The 20,303-nt window shown below is 38.1% G+C and overlaps 5 protein-coding genes and 1 pseudogene across 10 annotated transcripts; 3 read left to right on the plus strand and 3 right to left on the minus strand.

The window, feature by feature from the left end:
- The first annotated feature begins 2,660 nt into the window (after positions 1–2,660).
- Positions 2,661–9,999, plus strand: LOC110757786 (Nucleoporin autopeptidase). 4 transcript variants are annotated; one of them, XM_021959504.2, is made up of 13 exons: positions 2,661–2,900; positions 3,128–3,197; positions 3,872–4,177; positions 5,092–5,742; positions 5,910–6,131; positions 6,220–6,764; positions 6,850–6,934; positions 7,047–7,107; positions 7,644–7,782; positions 7,957–8,076; positions 8,183–8,360; positions 8,751–8,810; positions 9,062–9,999. In XM_021959504.2, exons 2-13 carry the CDS (start codon positions 3,179–3,181, stop codon positions 9,745–9,747), a joined length of 3,072 nt encoding a protein of 1,023 aa, XP_021815196.2. In that variant the 5' UTR covers positions 2,661–2,900; positions 3,128–3,178; the 3' UTR covers positions 9,748–9,999. The 4 variants fall into 4 exon arrangements, with proteins under 4 accessions (XP_021815196.2, XP_021815197.2, XP_021815198.2 ...); XM_021959505.2 differs by having other exon boundaries at positions 3,875–4,177; XM_021959506.2 differs by lacking the exon at positions 8,751–8,810 and having other exon boundaries at positions 2,663–2,900.
- Positions 10,000–10,653: 654 nt separating this feature from the next.
- Positions 10,654–11,501, plus strand: LOC110757795 (large ribosomal subunit protein uL6 pseudogene; annotated as a pseudogene).
- Positions 11,502–11,806: 305 nt separating this feature from the next.
- Positions 11,807–13,841, plus strand: LOC110757801 (WAT1-related protein At5g07050-like). 2 transcript variants are annotated; one of them, XM_088253298.1, is made up of 6 exons: positions 11,807–12,020; positions 12,109–12,288; positions 12,384–12,627; positions 12,722–12,880; positions 13,155–13,306; positions 13,445–13,841. In XM_088253298.1, exons 1-6 carry the CDS (start codon positions 11,848–11,850, stop codon positions 13,533–13,535), a joined length of 999 nt encoding a protein of 332 aa, XP_088109424.1. In that variant the 5' UTR covers positions 11,807–11,847; the 3' UTR covers positions 13,536–13,841. The 2 variants fall into 2 exon arrangements, with proteins under 2 accessions (XP_088109424.1, XP_021815222.1); XM_021959530.2 differs by having other exon boundaries at positions 11,809–12,020; positions 13,458–13,841.
- Positions 13,724–14,272, minus strand: LOC148294544 (putative cinnamyl alcohol dehydrogenase 1). The gene is made up of 2 exons (XM_088253299.1): positions 14,122–14,272; positions 13,724–14,016 (listed from the first exon to the last, which is right to left on the minus strand). Exons 1-2 carry the CDS (start codon positions 14,204–14,206, stop codon positions 13,820–13,822), a joined length of 282 nt encoding a protein of 93 aa, XP_088109425.1. The 5' UTR covers positions 14,207–14,272; the 3' UTR covers positions 13,724–13,819.
- A 272-nt stretch (positions 14,273–14,544) lies between these two features.
- On the minus strand, positions 14,545–15,118 carry LOC110757799 (putative cinnamyl alcohol dehydrogenase 1). The gene is made up of 4 exons (XM_088253796.1): positions 15,003–15,118; positions 14,851–14,938; positions 14,724–14,809; positions 14,545–14,665 (listed from the first exon to the last, which is right to left on the minus strand). The coding sequence occupies exons 1-4, from the start codon at positions 15,116–15,118 to the stop codon at positions 14,545–14,547; spliced, it is 411 nt and encodes a 136-aa protein (XP_088109922.1).
- Positions 15,119–16,848: 1,730 nt separating this feature from the next.
- On the minus strand, positions 16,849–19,572 carry LOC110757777 (putative cinnamyl alcohol dehydrogenase 1). 2 transcript variants are annotated; one of them, XM_021959493.2, is made up of 7 exons: positions 19,412–19,572; positions 18,771–18,865; positions 18,348–18,461; positions 18,031–18,261; positions 17,543–17,828; positions 17,267–17,417; positions 16,849–17,158 (listed from the first exon to the last, which is right to left on the minus strand). In XM_021959493.2, exons 2-7 carry the CDS (start codon positions 18,857–18,859, stop codon positions 16,962–16,964), a joined length of 1,068 nt encoding a protein of 355 aa, XP_021815185.2. In that variant the 5' UTR covers positions 18,860–18,865; positions 19,412–19,572; the 3' UTR covers positions 16,849–16,961. The 2 variants fall into 2 exon arrangements, with proteins under 2 accessions (XP_021815185.2, XP_021815184.2); XM_021959492.2 differs by lacking the exon at positions 19,412–19,572 and adding an exon at positions 18,996–19,360.
- Positions 19,573–20,303: the final 731 nt, after the last annotated feature.

The following is a 20,303-nucleotide window of genomic DNA, read 5'->3' on the forward strand; positions in this document are numbered from 1 at the left end:
ATGGCTATGGGGTAAACAATGATCAACATGATCAACGTGGAGATATTAAGCCTCAGGCTTGTACTGCTTCAACTAAAGCAGATAACTATAGGATTAATAATGACACCCTTCTGATTATGGCTTAATCTGTTTTAGACTTAGCAAAATATGTATATATTTTTGTTACTGCAAATTGATTTCTTATTTCCTAACATATGCCTGCTGATTATGGCAAAATTTGTTTTAGACTGGATTATTTCCTAACATGTGACAGGTGGTGGAGATGAACAAAAACCACACCAAAATCTGAGCACTGGAACATACAAATCATCTGCTGGAAGCCTAGCCTAGTGGATCAACGGCGCGTGAGAGAGGCAGTTGAAGAAGGTGCGAAAGGCCGGGGGGGCGCTCGGGCCTTGGGCTTGGGCGGAGCCACCAGAGGTTGCGGTGGTTGAGACTGGAAGGATCGGTGGTGGGGTTGGGTTCAACATTGAGGGTCGATGGATCTGATCGGATCTCAGAATAAATTGTGTGATTTTTTTTTTGGGATTTTGGGGGTGTTTTTGGTTATAAAAGGATAGAAAAGTAATTTAAAATACAAATTAAACATCAAGCTAACAAAAATTCAAAAATTGATGACTTAGTCCAAAACAGAACTAGTCCATTTACAATATCCTAATTATTTTCCATTTTATTGAGTGTTACTAAATTTTTCTTATATATAATACATACATGTATGAAAAACATTTGAACCACAAAGTGTGGTGTGGTTGGCAAATTGTTACCTCCAACTGGAAAGTTACATGGTGCCTTAATGGCAGGGGTTCAAAACCCATTGGAAGCACTTTGTGGCCAGGGGCAAATCGAACACCCGAGCGGGGATTAATTTCACCCTTTGGGTGTGGAGACATCATGTGGTATTTACCACCAAAAAAAAAAAACATGTAGAGCCTCTTAATATGAGATTGTGGGTAGTTGCCCTTGGAGCCCAAGGCTAGGGCTGACCGTGGATTAGATTGATTAATGACAATTTGTAAGACCTGTGTCTTGGGGAAACAAGAATGGTAAGCAATCCCACATCACTCGGGGAGAGAAAGGTGAAGTGTTTTATATGTGTAAGCACTTCTTTTCCTAGCAAGAGGCCTTTTGGGCAATATAGCATTAGCTTGAGCCCAAAAACAAAACCGTTAGGGGGGAGGCCCAAAGCAGACAATATCTTGCTAGGAGAGTCGAGTCGTGACACAATTATTCTTAGGGCTTATTTAGGAGTGATTTCGGAGTTGTCAATAATCACTTTTATGTAGAATCATCTATATAATCACTTTTAGTAATTTTAAGTCTTTGTTTGGCATTGCTTATTTTGGGTGATAAGTGATTTTTTAAAAAATTTGGGAAGGTCAACCCTTTTGGTAAACTATGAGAAAATTACTTATTGTTAAAAATTGCTGTGAGAGAAAGCTATAAGAGAAAGCGGCTAATGAGGTTCTTTCATTTTTTAATTATGCGGGAATCAGTTTCGAAGAGGCGCTAGGTTTAATGATTATGCTGGAATTAGTTTTTGATTATGTGGGAATCAGTATCAACAATACTTTTAACAAAAATTTGACCAAACACCAAACTGCTTTATCTCACAGCTGATTTCTCTCACAGCAAATCTAATAGCAATTATTTTCATAACACACAATGCTAAATTGCCCCTAAGTTATTCTAGGAAGAAGCACCTCCCATGTGTTTTTCCACAAAATCACTTAAAGTGATTATTTAGAAAACTTTTAGTAATTTTAAGTGATTCTAAGAATAAGCACCTCCCATATGTTTCTCCACAAAAGTGTTTTTAGTCTATTCAGAATCACTCTCAAATGAGTCCTTATACACATTCATTTTATCTTATATTCATAATGATTTATACAACCAAGGACTTCCGATTCTAAATAAGTAAAGATGTCATTATTTTCATACTATCTCTATTATCCCTTCATTACCTAAGCTAGGGCAATACTTGATTATGTAATGAAGCACAATATGGTAATTTCACTGTACTCATTTGCATAAAAATTCAACATCATATTGTTTACAGCAATTTATTTCCCTTCAATCCGTAATGTTTCTTTGTAAAAATTATACTTTTTTTTCGGTTCTTGATAATAGGAAGAGGGAGTAGTAAAAGAAAACATATGACGTTTTCATTTATGTTGTATTTTTTTTTGGTAAATACTACGAGATGTCCCCACACTCGAAGGGTAGGATTAATTCCCGCTTGAAGTTCGGCTTTCCCTTAGCCACAAAGTGCTTGTAACGAGTTTCAAACTCCTGCCATTGAGGCACTAGATAGCTCGCCAGCTGGAGGTGGCAATTTATCAACCGCACCACATCGTGTGGTTATTTATTTTGTATTTTTAAATAATAGTACACATGCATAAAAAATCAAGATATCTAATATAATAGGAAAAAAAAGAAGACAATTATTATTATTAATTTTTAAAAACAAATCCGACTTAGTCAATTTCCGCTTCTTTTAAGCAACAACTAAAAAAAAAAACTAATTTACTCTCACAAAAAATAAAAAACGAAAAACTAATTCATTTTCATTTTGTCGGAACCAAAGCGGTAGATATATAATTACGGACTTACTTTTTACGCTATTATGCGTGCTTAGTTCTAACGCGACGCGCCTCCACACTCGTGTAAATAGCTTTTGGCTTCACCAATTCTGACATCGACGAGCGAGACTTTGGGTGATTGCAAGCCAAGCCATCAATCATTCTGCGACTTCAAACCCTTCCCTCTCTCCCGTATCTTTCCATTTCGTCACTTTCGATCTCACAACTCGAAGCCCTTGTCGTCTTCAGATCGACGCCCAGTTCCTCTTTCGAAACCCTACTTCCACATTCGCTCTTCTCCATCGCCTTCGCTCACTTTAGGTACTTCGAAAACCCTAGCCTTCGGTTTTAGTTTGTTTATCAGGTTTACGATTGCGTTTAATTTCTGTTTTATTGTATTGATGCTCTGGTTTTCTGATTTCTGCAATGGGTCGCGTTCCTTCGACTTGTGTTTGAGCGATTTCTCGCATTGTTAGATTCTCGTTGCCTTGTTAAATATGAGTTTGTGATGAAATTTGTGTTAACTTTGTGTTCTGTTTCTGTTTCAGCTTGAGATCGACAAGCTAGCCCTGATTTTGAATACAGAATCGTAAGAGAAGATGTTTGGTTCTACTAACCGTAAGCTTCTTTTCTCTATCTTTTACTTGATCCTTGAGTTTGATTTTGTTTTCTCATCCTAACTGCATTCAATGTTTTTCAATTCATTCCATATTTGAATAATTGTTTTCTATGTTTTTTTTAATCACACATATCGTTTCTTCTGCTCATGTGTTTTCTAGATTTTACTGTTGTTTTCTTTCAACGTCAACGACGAGTATAATTTTATTTGTTCTTTCCTTCCTCTGTGCATTTTTTTGTGTGCTTGCTCACACATATACTTGTATAATGCTCAAAACCTTTTTTTATTTTATCTTTCTCCCCCTTGCAGTTTTCTTTGTTTCGGGGCTACTGTTTTTTATGTCCTCCAGGCCCCTAATAAATTGTTGGTGATAGTTCTATGAGGACTACCCTTGTCTTCGTGAAATTCTCCTTCTGGTCCTATGAACTTGGTGGTGATTTTAAGACTATGAATTTTGAAGATGCATATAGGGCCTGTAATTGGTCATTCCTGTTTTATTTGTTTCATTCTAAGATGAACATGACATGCATTTGCTATCAGTGTTGGGCTATGATTATGTTTATGTTTATCTGGTGTTCTGTTAGTACTGCTTTTACTCCCTGAAGAATCATTGTGATTGGAATTTTTTTTTTCTCACGAAAATTAATAATTCAATGTGTGGAACATTGTTTAGCAGCTTTTGGGCAGTCATCTAGCAGCCCGTTTGCATCCCAACCGGTCTTTGGGCAGACCAGCAACACAAATAACAATCCTTTTGTTCCCAAGCCTTTTGGTAGCACAACTCCGTTCGGTGCCCAAACAGGTAGTTCCATATTTGGCGGCACTTCAACTGGTGTATTTGGTGCAGCTCAATCTTCTTCACCTTTTCCTTCCTCAACGACCTTTGGTGCTTCATCCTCACCAGCTTTTGGAAATACAACTCCTGCTTTTGGAGCAGCTTCTAGTCCAGCTTTCAATAGTTCACCATCACCGTTTGGTGGTAAGTTGATTGAGTTAGTTTAAATTTCTACATTTTGTGCTCCCTCACCACCTTTCAAGTGATTCATTTTAATGTAATTACTGTGAAATATGGTTATTAGAAATTTGTTTACAATGTCCCCAGGTTTATACTGAGTTTTCTTGGGAATTTATGAGGTTATTGAGTATTTTCAAATCTAATGCTATATATAAGTGGATTATGCTTTCTGTGTGTGATGGCTATGTTGTCAAATTTTTTTTGTTCAGTATACATTTTTTGGTGTAGTGCTAACTTGTAAAGGACTTATGTATGAGATGGGGTCTAACAGCTGATGTGTGGAACAAATTTTTTTATTGGGCTAGAACTTCAACTGTTTTTTGTTGTTGTCATGCCATGGACTTATTTCTTTACCAGATGAATTTGGATGATCTTTCCTTTTGTGTGTAAGTAAATAGATTATTGTTTAGGTTTCTGGTTATTTGATGCATGCACACATGTATTGGATTAGATTGAATGTATATAATAGAGGACTAGGGTTCAAGTATTAAGAAATATCATGAGTGTAATTAAGACTTTGAGAGTGGAAGAGGTATGATTATTATATCGTTAGGTGCTCTGATTTTTGCATGAGGGATTGGTTTCATCTTGTATTTTAAGCAGACATTTGTTCACCTCAATTAGAGGAGCTTTACTTCTTAATCTATACTTGCAGCTTTATATATTTGTCTTGCACCGGCGTGTGTTTTCTTTTGCTTGCTGAGGTCACCTCCATTTTAGAAGCTCATCAACAATCTACATATAATTATAATGGATGCGTAATCTACAAAATTGCTTTGTTATTTGGTTAACATGTTCCTTTTCATTCATCTCTCTGTGCCCAAATCTTTGTTATTTGGATAACTTGTTGTCACTAATGATTCTCACTCTCTCAACAGGTTCATCTGGTTTTGGTCAGAAGCCTGTTTTTGGAGCATTTGGGTCCAATACTACTCAACCAAGTCCTTTTGGAAGCACAACTCAGCCATCACAGCCAGCATTTGGGAGCGGTATATTTGGTTCCACCACACCATTTGGTGGATCAAGTCAGCCAGCATTTGGTGCTACCACCACCCCAGCCTTTGGTGGTACAAGTAGTCCAGCCTTTGGTGCTACGAGCACCCCAGCGTTTGGTGCTACAAGCACCCCAGCATTTGGTGCTACAAGTACCCCGGCCTTTGGAGCTACTAGCAACCCCCCAGCCTTTGGGGCTACTAGCACCCCCCCAGCCTTTGGGGCTACAAGCAGTCCAGCCTTTGGTTCCACAACAAGTCCTACGTTTGGAAACACAGGATCTGCATTCGGGGTGTCAAATTCCTCCGTGTTTGGATCTACGGGAGCATTTGGGGCTTCAAGCACCCCAGCTTTTGGTTCATCTGGATCCACCTTTGGTACTTCAAGCAATCCAGGTTTTGGTGCATCAAGTGCTCCTGGTTTTGGTTCATCCAGTACTCCATCTTTCAGCTTTACATCAGCTCCTGCTTTTGGCCAATCAAATTCTACATTTGGTAGTGCCTCATCTCCATTTGGAGCACAGAGTTCTCCATTCGGTGAGTAAGTTTAGATGTATATGAGTGGTGGTACATTTTGAAAAAAAAACTGGACTAATGTTTTGCTGGTCAAGGAATATCTTATTGTCTTTCATTACAGTCAAGGAATGCCTCATTTTGCTTTGTGCCATTGTATCTGTATTATATTCTTATAATTTGTGATGCAGGAGCGCAGCCAACACCATTGGGGAACAATACCTTTGGGCAGTCAGGTTTTGGGGGCCAACAACGTGGGGGTAGTAGAGTGGCTGCATATACAGAAACTCCAGAACCAGATGGTGGTAGTGGGGCTACTGCTGCAAAATTGGAGTCAATATCAGCAATGCCAGTATATAAAGACAAAAGTCACGAAGAACTTCGCTGGGAGGATTATCAATTGGGAGATAAAGGTATGTTGCTAGTTGTTTGAAAAGTTGCCGCGGTTGTCAGCAATTATGACGTTTATTAGGTTCTAAACATTATACTTTTAACTTCCAGGTGGTCCAGCTCCTGCTGGTGGGAGTGGCTTTGGCATGTCTGCGGCACAACCAAACTCTTTGAATACTGCATCATCATTTCCTCAAGCATCTACAAGTCCTTTTAATACCGCAACTGCACCAAATTTGTTTACTCCAAAAACTCCATCCTTCCCTTCTACCGGCTTTGGAACATCGTCTACTCCATTCAGTTCATCATCTTTTGGGCTTTCTACTTCAACCAATATTTTTACCCCATCATCATCTCCTTCGGGTTTTGGACAAACCTCATCTCCGTCTCTCTTTACTTCATCAGCGCCATCCACATTTTCATTTTCTGCTCCAGCTCAAACATCAAATTCCACATTTAATACGGGAATATTCAATTCCACTGCTCCAGTTGCACAGACAGGTAGTACTTTTGGACTAAGTACCACTTCGTTTGGGCAGAACACGACTCCATTTGGTCAATCAAATGCATTCAATACTCCCTCTACTGGCTATGGTTTGGGGAGCTCCTCTACGGCTAGTGCTACAAGCAACCTGATGGGTTTTAGTCAACCAACTGTAAGTTTTTTTCTTTTCCTATTAATTGAAGCAGGTTTTAATTGATAATTTTAGTTAATTTTTCACCCATATCTTGCCCGTGCAGCCTTCTTTTCCTACGCCTTTCCAGCCATCTCAACCTCCTCAGAACAGTGGGTTTGGATTCAACAGTTTTAGTCAAACTCAGCCAGGTATCATCTGTTTTGGACATGCTTATATTTTTTCAAGCAATATAGCCTTTGAGCTTCTTTTTTTCTTCTGTTGATGGTGCTGACTTTATCAATGGTTGTCTTTGCTTCGTAGGCAATACAGGTGGCTTGGGTGGTTCAGCGGGAATTCTTGGGCAGAATAACTTTGGACAATTGTAAGTCATGTGACTCATATCTCATGTGGTTAATAACTCTTGTGTGTATGTCTTCACTGCTAATTGTATTTGAATGCAAGTTTGTAGAATCATAGTGGTGTGTCCTCTTGTTTCATTTACGTTGATTAAAAGTTGCAGACATTTTTGGGACAAAACAAATCTCATTGATGGGGAATGTCGTAGTATATTCATTCCTGTTCATCTAAAAAAGGGTGACTGTAATTTTAGCTTTTGAGTAGGAGAGTTATTTTTATTTTGTTGATTTAATTGGTTATTTAATGATGAATAATCCCCAACTTCGGAGTATATGAAATGTTGGAATTTTGTCTAAGACGATGTTCTTATCCTAATCTCATGTAGCTTTATCTAGTTTGGGAGGTCTTTGGGCAACTTTAAGCTACATAGGGTTTTTGTTTTGTTTTAAATGTCCATGGATTAAGCTATATGGAGTTGTCTTCTGTTTATTTTTCCGTTTGGAAGTTTCCAATTAAGATCTGGACCGGAAAAAAAAAAACTATATCTGTTGTTTTTTACAGGTCTGCTACTCAAAGCTCTGCAGCTGTACAACCAGTACCTGCTACCAATCCATTTGGAACGCTCCCTGCGATGCCTCAGATGTCAATTGGTCGTGGTGGAACTGCACCATCAATTCAATATGGGATTTCAAGCATGCCTGTAAGATGAATTTCTTATAATGTTGTTTTGTTTAATTTGAGATTCAAGTTGACGTAAGTGTTAGTTTCTATTGAGAATCACATCTATGTGGTTGTGATTTCAATTCGATGGATACTTTCTTAAATGTCCTGTGAAGGAAAATGGAATATGACATTCACTTTGTTTTTCTGCCAGGTTGTAGACAAACTGGCGCCTGCTAGAATGTCATCATCTTTAGTGACTTCTCGACACCTGACTCAAAGGCGGGTCAGATTGCCTGTGAGAAAATATTATCCTAAGAATGATGATCAAAGGGTGAGGATATGATTCGTGTGAACAGTTAAATTAATCAGTATTAGGTTTCCTATTCAGGCTACATATGAATATTGTGCTTACACATTTTTTCTCTTTTGTTTTGCAGTTCCCTTTCTTTATTGATGATGAAGAAACAGTCAATACCCCCAAGGCGGATGCTCTTTTCCTTCCCAGGGAAAACCCAAGAGCACTCGTCATTCGTCCCAAAGAACAGTGGCCTCGAAGGGCCAGTGCTGAGAAAGCATCCCCATTAAAGGATACTTCTACTCCGGTGCATGAGAATGGTAAGTTCTGTTACTTGTGTGGCGGTCATTTGAGTTGTATTAGAAGTGCTAGGACAAGTAGCACATTATGGCTTTCTTGTCTGCTCTTTGTGCCTTCCTTTGTCAATATTCCCTAAAACGGGTGACACTTTAAATTGTAGTTTTGCTTTGTATTTCTTTTGCCTTTTCACTGCAGCTTCTTCATGTGTGGGTTCAACTTTGTAATGGCATATACAATGAGTATGTAATGCAGCTAGTTACTATTTATTAGGCATTTTAGGTCCTGGGTTTTTTATTTTTTATTTGTATTTTCATCATTATGTACAAATGTTGAAAGTTTTAAAAATTTTATCAAATTCATTTAGTGTGAATGAGCATATTGTCGACTCTACTGAACACTTATTGATTCAGGAAAAAATATGGGAGAAGCATGTAATCCCTTCTTAGGTTGCTCCAATTCTGAGGATAAAGGTAGTGAGTGTATGTTTTTATAACTTAAGGTTTTTGTGCCATTTACTGTATAGCTAGTAGTTTCTTGTATTTTTTGGTGTATTTAGTAAGTAACATAAGACGCCTGTCCTTTTGTTTTGCTGTGGTTGTATTTTAAAGTCATGAGCTGTAAGCAAGAAATACTGACCTGATGATGCAAAACATATTGAGCCATAATGCATTCAGTTGAATAGTGTTTGTAGTGTTGACAGATTTGCTTTATGTTGTTTCAGAAATTCCACATGAAGATGGCATTGTCAAAGAGCGTGTGAATCATGTCAAAGCCAACCAGAAACCTAACGGAGTCCATGATGATCATTCTATTCAGAAAGGGGACTCGTATATGACACTGAGTGGGCATAGAGCCGGTGAGGCTGCTATTGTATATGAGCATGGCGCTGACATTGAGGCACTAATGCCAAAGCTCCGGCGCTCTGACTACTATACAGAGCCTCGAATCCAGGAATTGGCGGCGAAGGAAAGGGCAGAACCTGGGTTCTGCTGTCACGTCAAGGACTTTGTGGTCGGACGAGTTGACTATGGTAGCATCAAGTTCTTTGGTGAGACAGATGTGAGACGCCTTGATCTGGAATCCGTGGTGCAGTTTAACAATCGGGAGGTGATAGTGTACATGGATGACAACAAGAAACCTCCTGTCGGGCAAGGCCTCAATAAACCTGCTGAGGTAACACTTCTCAACATTACATGCATGGACAAAAAAACAGGGCGCCGGTTTACAGAAGGGCCAAAAACTGAAAAATACAAGCAGATGTTGAAGAAGAAAGCGGAGGATCAAGGTGCAGAGTTTGTCTCATATGACCCCTTGAAAGGAGAGTGGAAGTTCAAGGTAAGCCACTTCAGTGAGTACAAGTTGGGAGATGAAGACGACTGGGATGTGAATGGTGCCCAAGATTGCTGACGGAAGATGGAGTCGATGTGTTAAATATGTGGTGGTCTTTTGTGTGTTTCCGACCAAGGGTTTTGTCATGGATGAAGATTAATTTTGGAATTGTATAGAACTTAGGGATAAGTGGTACCGTATATAGCTTTGGAAGCGATGTTGGTGCTCTGACTATATTACTGGTGTGTTGGTTGTGTTATGGGTTTTAGAGTCGTGTGTTTTGTCTTACATTTCCATTCTTTTCACTGTCATTATTGGTCTTTATTTTTACTTGGTGTTTTGATGGTGAAGCAGAGAATATTGGTTGGGTCAAAATTCATATTTGAGTTTACTGAATTTGGTGTGAAAAGTGGAAAAAAAAAAAAAGGTTTATTTTTTTTTAACCCTGAAATTGTTTGCATTCTTTTAATCATGGTTTTTTTATACACAAAATTTCTCCATTCTTAATTTTTTTGTTTTGCCATGGCATTTCCATTCCCATCCACAATTGTCTCCGTCTCTAACTTATCTCTCAAGTAGGTATTTTTTGAAGTCCAACTCTTTCATACAATTTGAGAGTAATAATTAAATTGAAAACAAAAAACGAAAAACAAAAGGGTTACAAGTGTACTTCCAAAAAAGCATAATGTAAGTTTACTTGTGTTTTGCAGGTATTTATAAATTAAATTCACATATTATACAAATATATCACATATTATTGAATAAAAATGTTATAAATTAAAAATATTAAATAAATAACAATACAATACCGAATGCTATATACTGTATGTATTTTTACTGTATTTTCCTTATAATTTTATCAAGTAATATATTCAGGTATTTTATTCATATTTTTCCTTTTAGTGATCGGGAGAAGACGCTTTTTTCTCATTTGTGATTGGGCCTTGAAGTTTGAAGTTTTAAATGTAGCCCACGATGGAGAAGACGCTTGGTGTCCGTGTGAAATTCATTTCTATATATACATGGCCGTCCCCCCTAGGGTTTTAGGGTTTGTGGGAGGCGCCGGTCCTGAGACACTGAAACCAGAGGAGGAAGAAGAAGAAGATGAAGACGATACTATCCTCGGACTCCATGGAGATCCCCGACGGGGTGACCATAAAAGTGAAGGCGAAGGTGATAGAGGTGGAGGGTCCGCGAGGAAAGCTGACCCGAAACTTCAAGCACCTGAACCTGGACTTCGATCTCATCACCGACGAGGCCACCGGGAAAAAGAAGCTGAAGATCGAAGCCTGGTTCGGGACACGCAAGACCAGCGCCGCCATCAGAACGGCTATCAGCCACGTCGAGAATCTGATCACCGGCGTCACCAAGGGCTACAGGTATAAGATGAGATTTGTCTACGCTCACTTTCCGATCAACGCTTCGATCCCCAACTCCAACAACGCGATCGAGATCAGAAACTTCTTGGGCGAGAAGAAGGTGAGGAAGGTGGAGATGCTTCAGGGCGTGAACATCTACCGGTCTGAGAAGGTGAAGGACGAGCTGGTTTTGGATGGAAACGACATCGAATTGGTGTCGAGGTCTGCTGCTCTCATAAACCAGAAGTGCCATGTGAAGAAAAAGGATATTAGGAAGTTTCTTGATGGGATTTATGTGAGTGAGAAGAGGACGATAGCTGAAGAGGAGTGATTAGATTTTTGGGATTTGTACTTGTTAGAGTGCTTTTCTGATTTTGATTTTGAGTTTTTCATCTTTTTCTTTTTTTTAATCTTGTATGGAAATTTTGATGAGTAAGTTTTACTATATTTTGGGTTTCTGTTCCCAAACATAAATTGTGGAATCCTGGGAATATTTTATGCAGGTTTTTGATTTTAAAGTGAGAAATGTGATGGCAAATCTTTCATTTGCACAATCTTCATTTTTTAAATGTTTGTCTTTGAGCCAAAATCTGGAAGAACACCTCACTTACACTTAAAATAATTTCCACTAATAAAAATGCCCCAAAAGTGGCTCTTTATAGTTGCACCATCAAGTAAGTTAAACCCTGGAAAAGTAAGGTGTCATGCCTTTTTAGAATTGGTAAACTGATTGTGAATTCCACTAAAAACCCAACCCATTAAAACTTGAAGCAGTGATCCCAATTTTAAACTAGTCCAAGAAAGTTTCATATCCATATCAATGGAGGGATGCTCTTATTACTTGGCAATGGTACTGGTTCAGCTCATATATGGTGGATCAAACATCCTCATAAAATTCTCCCTTGCAGAAGGACTCAATCCGATTGTCTTCGTCGTTTACCGGCATGTTATGGCCATGGTTTTGGTAGGACCATTTGCTTATGTACTTGAAAGGTAAGCTATCAATTTATTCTTGCATCTCTTCATATTTCCAGGCTGTAAAAACAGAGAAAACTAATTCTTGAATGGATTTGCAAAGCAGGAAGCAAAGGCCTGCACTTTCATTTTCTGTAGCTGCAAAAATTTTTGTGCTTGCATTATTTGGAACCACCATCCATCTGAATGTGTACTATGCTGGTTTAGCATACACTTCTCCAACAGTTGCATGTGCCTTGAGTAATGTTATTCCCAGCTTGACATTTCTAATGGCAGTTCTACTTGGGTATATTCTCTGTCCTTTCCTTTCCCTTGCTTGATTAGAAAGGGGAATATAAATGTTCTTTTTTCCTGTTCTGCAACTTGCTTGTTCCTACACAGGTTGGAGAAGTTGAAGATTAGAACTGCTAGAGGTCAAGCTAAGGTGGCTGGCACACTTCTCTGCATTGGTGGTTCTCTTGTTTTCACTTTCTGGAAAGGAGGATACCTATTTAAAGGTTTTGTAAAGAGGCCACTGATAAATATATCTGTTGGTGAGATGAGGCATGTTAAGGAAAACTGGATCAAGGGGGCTCTTCTTATTCTGATGAGTCACATTGCATGGAGTGCATGGCTAATCCTCCAGGTGATTTTATTATTGAATTAAGATGACACCCTTTGTATGTTATGTAATGTCCAAGTTTAGTTCTTTGTCCAACTCTGGCTCTCTGGTCTCACAGGCTGTGGTCTCCAAAGTCTACACTGCTCGATTATCGCTGACCACAATGATATGCTTTTTCGCGTCGTTGCAATCTTCTTTTCTTGCCCTGTTTTTGGCAAGAAATCCAATTTCATGGAGACTGGAGTGGAACCTGCAACTTTTAACCATCGTCTACTGCGTGAGTGTTCTCTTTCTCATATCTTATTATTAGGTTCACAACGTCGATTTCAACAATTGATCATGCAAATTCTTATCCGAATCTGTGGCTCGATTTAAAAACCTCACAGCAGAACATGTAGAAGAGAACATTGTCTTGTGTGTGCGTATAAAGTAAATCAATGGGACATCCTATTTTGTTGTGTCTTGTTGGGTGTCTTTCTCCTTGTTGGTATAAGATATATTTGAATCTGTCACAAGTTCCGGTCTTCATCCACTCCTTACTTTTGCAATAGGGAGTTGTAATCTCAGCATTAGCCTACTACCTGCAAACATGGTGCATCAGTTACAAGGGACCAGTTTTTGCAGCTATGTTTAGTCCACTTCAAGTCATTATAGTGGCATTGTTCTCGGCAATTGCTTTTGCAGAGCGACTTCACTTTGGCAGGTAACCTGAAGAACACAAACACCTTCTTCCTGTTCCATCTTACTACTTCCAAATTTGATGGTTTGATTTATCCATTCTATCACGGTAGTTTGTTTGTCATGAAAAAAGGTCACAAATTTAATGTGGATTTTGTGTAAGTGGTGGTGTGCAGCTTGATCGGAGCGTTTCTCATTATCGCGGGCCTTTACTGTGTGCTGTGGGGAAAGAGGAAAGACAATCTTGTTGCTGAACAGACAGAGAATGGAAAAGGGGTACTTGAAGACAATAAAGTGCTGGAGAATGATATTTCAGTCATAAATCCAGTCACTAGATAAAGGACATGATCATAAGAGTTAAGTTTCTTTTTACACATTATACAGAAGATCAATCCCAGATAAAATTTCAGAGAGGTAAATGCACACTACCTAACTACAAATGATTGCAAAATTGATAATGGTTTGAGCCCTACAGTCCAATCCATATGAACTTATTAATACAAATCAACTAGAGAAATCCTTGTTCTCTTTCATGGTGTCATTTCAGGGAGTTTTCAATATCAATCACAAACCGGTATATCACAACACTTTTTAGTAGCCTCTCAATATCATCATTTGCAGATTGAATTGGAATTATTTCAATCATTGGATGAATTCCATTTGAAGCACAGAAATCTATCATTTCTTGGATATCCTTTGTTCCACCTGTTACACTACCAGAAAAGGTTTTCATACCTGCCAAAAGGTCAATGCGTGGAGTTCATTATATATAATTGCAATTGCAATAACAGTTGGATATATAAAACTGTCATTTCAATCATTTGAAACATGCCAATGTACCGATATGAAGGTTGGCGGGACTGATTTTGACTTCACTGGGGAATCCCACCAAGACCAGAACTCTACCAGTTTTCAATAGTTCCATGTATGGATCAAAAGGGTGATTACCAGATGCTGTATCAATTATAAAGTCTAATGACTTCACCAGGGCCTACATAGCAACAATAACAAATAAATACTAAACCTATAGGATAAGCCATCATTTCCACTATTTTTTCTATTGTTCATGTGATGAGGTAAGAAACTTTATGTATTTTTACCTTCATCTGATTTCTGTCAGATGAGACCACAAAGTTATCTGCACCCAGCTGACTTAAAGCTTCATCTTTCTTTGATATGCTAGTGCTGAAAATTGTTACATTCAAACCAATGCCTTGCCAAACTTCACTGCCATGTGACCTAGGCCACCAAGGCCAATCACCCCTAGAGATTTACCAGGTTGGTCATCTTATGGCGTACCATCGAAACATAAACAGTAATTCCAGCGCAAAGTAGAGGGGCTGCCGAAGCCAATGGATAGTTTTCTGGTATGTTGAAGCAGTACCTGTAATACAGGCCATTAGAAATTTGAGGAAAGTGCAAAAAGGTAGTTCAATTCATACCTTTCATGGACAACTATATGACTGGAGTATCCTCCTTTTGTGATTGTACCATCAGCATCAACGCCATTAAAAGTGTAAAGGGCATCCTTTACACAATAGACTTCAAATCTATCATTGCATTACTCACAATCTCTGCATGAGTTGACATATGGTCACCAACTTTGAAGCGCTGAACATTGGAACCCACCTCTGTTACAATGCCTGCAATCTTATGTCTGGTTAGAAGGAGAATAAATTAAGGGTTACTTAATTTATCTGTTATAGAATCAGTCCACATACCCAGGGACAACAGGATACTTTGAGTCTCCATGTTGGTTTCTGCTCCAAATTACATCAGCATAGCAAACTCCACAGTGGGTAATTTTTATGGAAACATCATCAGTGCCAAGAGCCATGATGAATTAGAATATATTCATAATAAGTCGACCTTCACGGAAAATCGTATGATGTAATTATCGTAATAAGTTCTCAACTTTTATGACTGATCACAATTGCAACATTCTGAAAGGTTGAGGAGAAAGCTGCAATGAGAAGCCGCGCGGCTAAACTCGGTGTTGTAAATGATTCTTCAAAATCGTATAGCCGCCCGGCTATACTATTCATAGAAAAAGGGACCCGCCTAGCGCCTAGCGCCTAGGCACCCACGTGTCAAGATACGTATAGCCGCACGGCTATACTATTTTGGAAAAAAAATATATTACTGCAGTACAGCCTACCGGCTATACTATTTTTAAAAACAAATTAAAAAAATCCCGGGTCTAGCCGCACGGCTATACTTTATATAAAAACAAAAAAGAGAACCTAGTTTTATAAAAACAAAATTACCGTGGTAACGCCAAGCGGCTATACTATTGTTTTAATAAAAACAAAATACCCACGTATAGCCGCGCGGCAATACTATTTTTAAATTTTTTATAAAAAATTCCCGAGTATCGCCGCTCGACTATACTATTTATAGAAAAAAAAAAAAAAGGGACCCACTAGAGCCTAGGAGCCCACATGTCAAAATAAGTATAGCCGCACAGCTATACTGTTTTTAAAAATAGAATATTACTGCAGTAACGCCGTCCTGCTATACTTTTTTTTTATAAAAAAATTCCCAAGTATAGCCGTGCGGCTATAATATTTATATAAAAAAAAAGGGACCCGCTAGCGCCTAGGTGCCCACGTGTGAAAGCAAGTATAGCCGTGCGGCTAAACTATTTTTTTTAAAAAGCAGTGGTAAAGCCGCGCGGCTATATTATTTAAAAAAAATTTCGTGTACAGCCTGTTCGGGTATACTATTTTTAAAAAACACAATTACCGTAGTAAAGCCGGCCGGCTATACTATTGTTTTAAAAATAACAAAATGCCCAAGTATAGCCGCGCGGCTATACTATTTTGATGTTCTATATATAGCAAATTCACCAACTCAGCTTCAGCTTGGTATATGCCTTGTCATCACTGGATCATTATTCCTCATGAGAAATGGAATCTGAATATATTAGCCATTAATCAACACTCATACAGCAGCAGGATTATAATATATCCGGGTTAGTTGAGCAATTCTTACATGACTGGTTTACTGATATCTCAATGATGATCATTTTTCATTTTATAATGACACTGAATTTTCATTTCCGACGCACTTGTTGGTGATCATCTCACCACTTCTTTTGTCTTTCTACCGTTTAGCAGAGCCTTTAGCCATTAGTTGCATTTTTTATATTGGTATAGATGCCTGTCTGTTTCCATATTTTTCTTATTTTCCAATTCTTACATGGCGGGTACACTTTTCTGCACTAGTGGTTCTCTTATCTTCACTTTCTGGAAATGATTATTAAAGGTTTTCTCTTTCTTGGGAGGCCAGGCCACTAATCATAAATGTATTTAACCCTGAGGCTTTGGGCTCTGTTATCACTTTACCACCAGGATATGCTTTTGTGCATCGTTGCAATCTTCTTTTCTTGCCCTATTTTCACAAGCAACCAAGGGTTCTGCAGGTGATTAAATACATAATGATACTTCAGTGATGAATCCTGTTATTAGTGAAAGAAAATGGTCATAAGAACAGTTGATGTAAAAGATTTCAGTTTTATAATGATGCAGAAGACCAAATCCCAGATGCAATTCCACAAAGGGTAAATGATCACCACCCAACTATAAATGAATGCTGGTAGATGCTTTTAGTTCGAAATATGGAATATACGAATTTACTAATATGTATCAAGAAGGGAAATCTTCTTTTCTTTTACGGCCTCATTTCAGGGAGTTTTCAATATCAATTACAAACCGGTATTTCACATCTTTTTTTACTAGCCTCTCGAGAGCTTCCGTTGCATATTGAATTGGAATTATTTCAATCATTGGGTGAATTTCATGAGCAGCACAGAAATTTATCATTTCTTGCGTATCCTTCGTTCCGCCTGTCAGACTGCCAGAGATGGTTTTCATACCTGCCAAAAGGTAAATGCACGAGTTCATTATACTTGCAACTTTACCACTACCAAGAGAGTTGGATATATGAAACCAAAATATCAATCATTTGAAAAATGCAAAAGTACCCAGATTGAGGCTTGCAGGACTGAATTTGACTTCACTGGGGAATCCCACCAAGACCAGAGTTCCACCAGTCTTCAACAATGCCATATATGGATCAAATGGATGATCACCAGATGCTGTATCAATTAGAAAGTCCAATGACTTCACCAAGGCCTGCATAGAAAACGATAACCAATAAATATTAAACCAAAGAATAAGTCATCTCTATTGTTTTCATATGATCACTGATCAGGTAAAAAAAAACCGCTTGCTTTATAAGAAAATCTATGTATTTTTACCGTCATCTGCTCTTGGTCAGATGAGACCACAAACTTATCTGCACCAAGCTGGCTTAGGGCTTCCTCTTTCTTCGATACACTTGTGCTGAAAACTGTTACATGTAAACCAAATGCCTTCCCAAACTTCACTGCCATGTGACCGAGACCACCAAGACCAATCACTCCTAGAGATTTACCAGGTTGATTCATCTTGTGGCGCTTCATAGGAGCATAAACAGTAATTCCAGCACAAAGCAGAGGTGCTGCTGAAGCCAATGGATAGTTGTCAGGTATCTTGAAGCAGTACCTGTAAGATGATTTCATAGAGGCATGTTATGAACTTGGAATTATGCCACTTTAGAAAAGCATTTGGTGAACAGAATTACAACCACAGAAAGATTAAGATGAGGAGAGCAAAGGAATTCTGATTGTCTAGTCATGAATTGTATAAAGTTTATTAACACAAGAAAAAAGGATGCAAAAGGCATTTGGCTTCATAGATTTCACACCTTTCATGGACAACTATATGACTGGAGTATCCACCTTTTGTAATTGTACCATCCGTGTCAACACCATTAAAAGTGTAGACTGAACCCTTTACACAATGGACTTCAAATCCCTCATTACAATACTCACAATCTCTGCATGAGTTGACATAAGTTCCCACTCCGATATGGTCCCCAACTTTGAAGCGATGAACATTGGAACCTACCTCTTTCACAATACCTGCAATCTCATGTCTGGTTGCAAATAGCCACAAACCACAAGTTTTAGAAGGAAAATACAAAAGTTAGATATTTATCCATCATACAGTCAGTCGACATACCCGGGCACCAAAGGATACTTTGAGTCTCCATGTTTGTTTCTTGCCCAAATGACATCAGCATAACAAACTCCACAGTGGGTAATTTTTATGGAAATGTCATCAATCCCAAGACACCTGAAGAAAGCACCCGAACCAAATGACAAACGATTAACTAGAAGGCATTATGAAACTAATGGAATGACAAGAAATTCATAAAATTTGATCTTTATTGCAAGTAACAATCTAGAAGGCCAACATTTTGAAAGCTTGATGCTATTGCAACAATGAGAAGCCTTCCCATCAACAGATCATGATTCATGATCAATTGAGAAGTTGGAATTCTGAAGTGTTGCAACAAGATAGAGGCAGTGTCTTCTATTGTTATCTTTCATTGAGAAGTTAATACATGCAATTTATAGACAGTAAAAATGATTGAAAACAAACCTGCGGCTGAATTTGTATTCAGATAGAACTCCAGATGGATCCCTTGCAGCATATCCAAGGCAGTTCTCATTTGCGCTCTCGGAGCTCATTGTTAACTATACCATCATAAAACATCAGTTTCGTTAAAACTAACAGAACCAACCATTCCCTCCGAAATTGCCTCAGCTTATTGGCATGCAAGAAATATAAATATAACACGAAACACATAGAAACATAATATCCTACATCAAATATCAATCGGTGTCTGTGACTGTTATATCGTTGGAACCCAGATATTGAATGATTGCCATAACCACAAAAACAGAAAGGCTGCAGCTTTTAAGAGATTGAAATAAGAGAAACAGCTGCAGTTAATGGTCCAGGGCCAGACAGTCAAATCTCCGTTGACTATTTCAGATTCAAATACTGCCCTTCACTCTCAGAGCGAGAGTGGGGTCCTTGAGAATAAAATTAATAATCTTTTCATCTGTTCTCAATCATACAAAGCAGTTTCCAATCGGTTAATCCTTTACAGGCTATGCATGCAAAGATTGAAATTGAGAATTGCAGATAAAAGAAATCTAAATTATCAACAACAAAAAAGTTGAAAGAACTGAGTGCAGGACAAGAAATGAATAGAGAAAAGAGGAAGGCGCGTTTACCCAAAAAGATACGAAGAAGAATGGAGAAACACAGGGAGAGAGAGAGCTCAGTTTTGTTTGTTTGTTCGTCTTTGTAGTTTGGAAATGAACAGAACCAGGGCCTTCTTCTTTATCTTGTATTGGCTTTATTATTAGTAGAAATGAACCACCTCAGCGGCTCAGCGTTAAACAAAAATAGTCCAGTATTCACTGGATTATTTGGTCCTCCTTGTTTATGCATTATCAACCAGTGCGATGTCGTTTTATTTATTTAAACAAAAATAGTCCATGTTACTACAGTTTTTTTTTTTTTTTTTTTTTTTTTTTTTTCTATTAAGTATTTAACTACATAAATACAATATCATCCCTAGGTCGATCCCTATGTCGTTTTCATTTATAAGCAAATACATTAAAGTTTCTCTGTCTTCATATTTTCTTGAAGTAACAACACAAAGTTGCTTTCCAGTTATGAGTCACACAATACTAATGCTAAAATTGCAGAGAATTTTTACTTCTGAATTTTTGGTATTTTCTTCTGACAAATTTTCAAGAAACAAGGCAAAGAAAGGGAATTTGCAATGGCCATTGGCGTGGGGCTTGGCTTTGAGCTCTCCGTTGTAGTTTTCTAACAAAGCAGGCCATTTTGATTTTGTTGTGAGCAGTCGAATTAACATTTTGCCATTGCAGGCTCGTTGGCCATATTGTTTGAATTCATGTTCGTGTTAATGTGCTTATAAATTATAATGTTATATATTATTCTTTTTATACAAATAATATTGGACGAGGAGGATATAGAATATAGAACCTCGGATGTAAGAGTAAACGTTACGTATCACTTCTGATTGCTAAATTGACGACAACAAAAAATAAAAAAAGGAAAATAAAAAAGTGGCATATGCATATGATGGTGGCT

This window comes from Prunus avium, chromosome 5 (genome assembly GCF_965620075.1).
Source record: "Prunus avium chromosome 5, drPruAviu1.hap1.1, whole genome shotgun sequence".
Lineage (NCBI taxonomy): Eukaryota > Viridiplantae > Streptophyta > Magnoliopsida > Rosales > Rosaceae > Prunus > Prunus avium.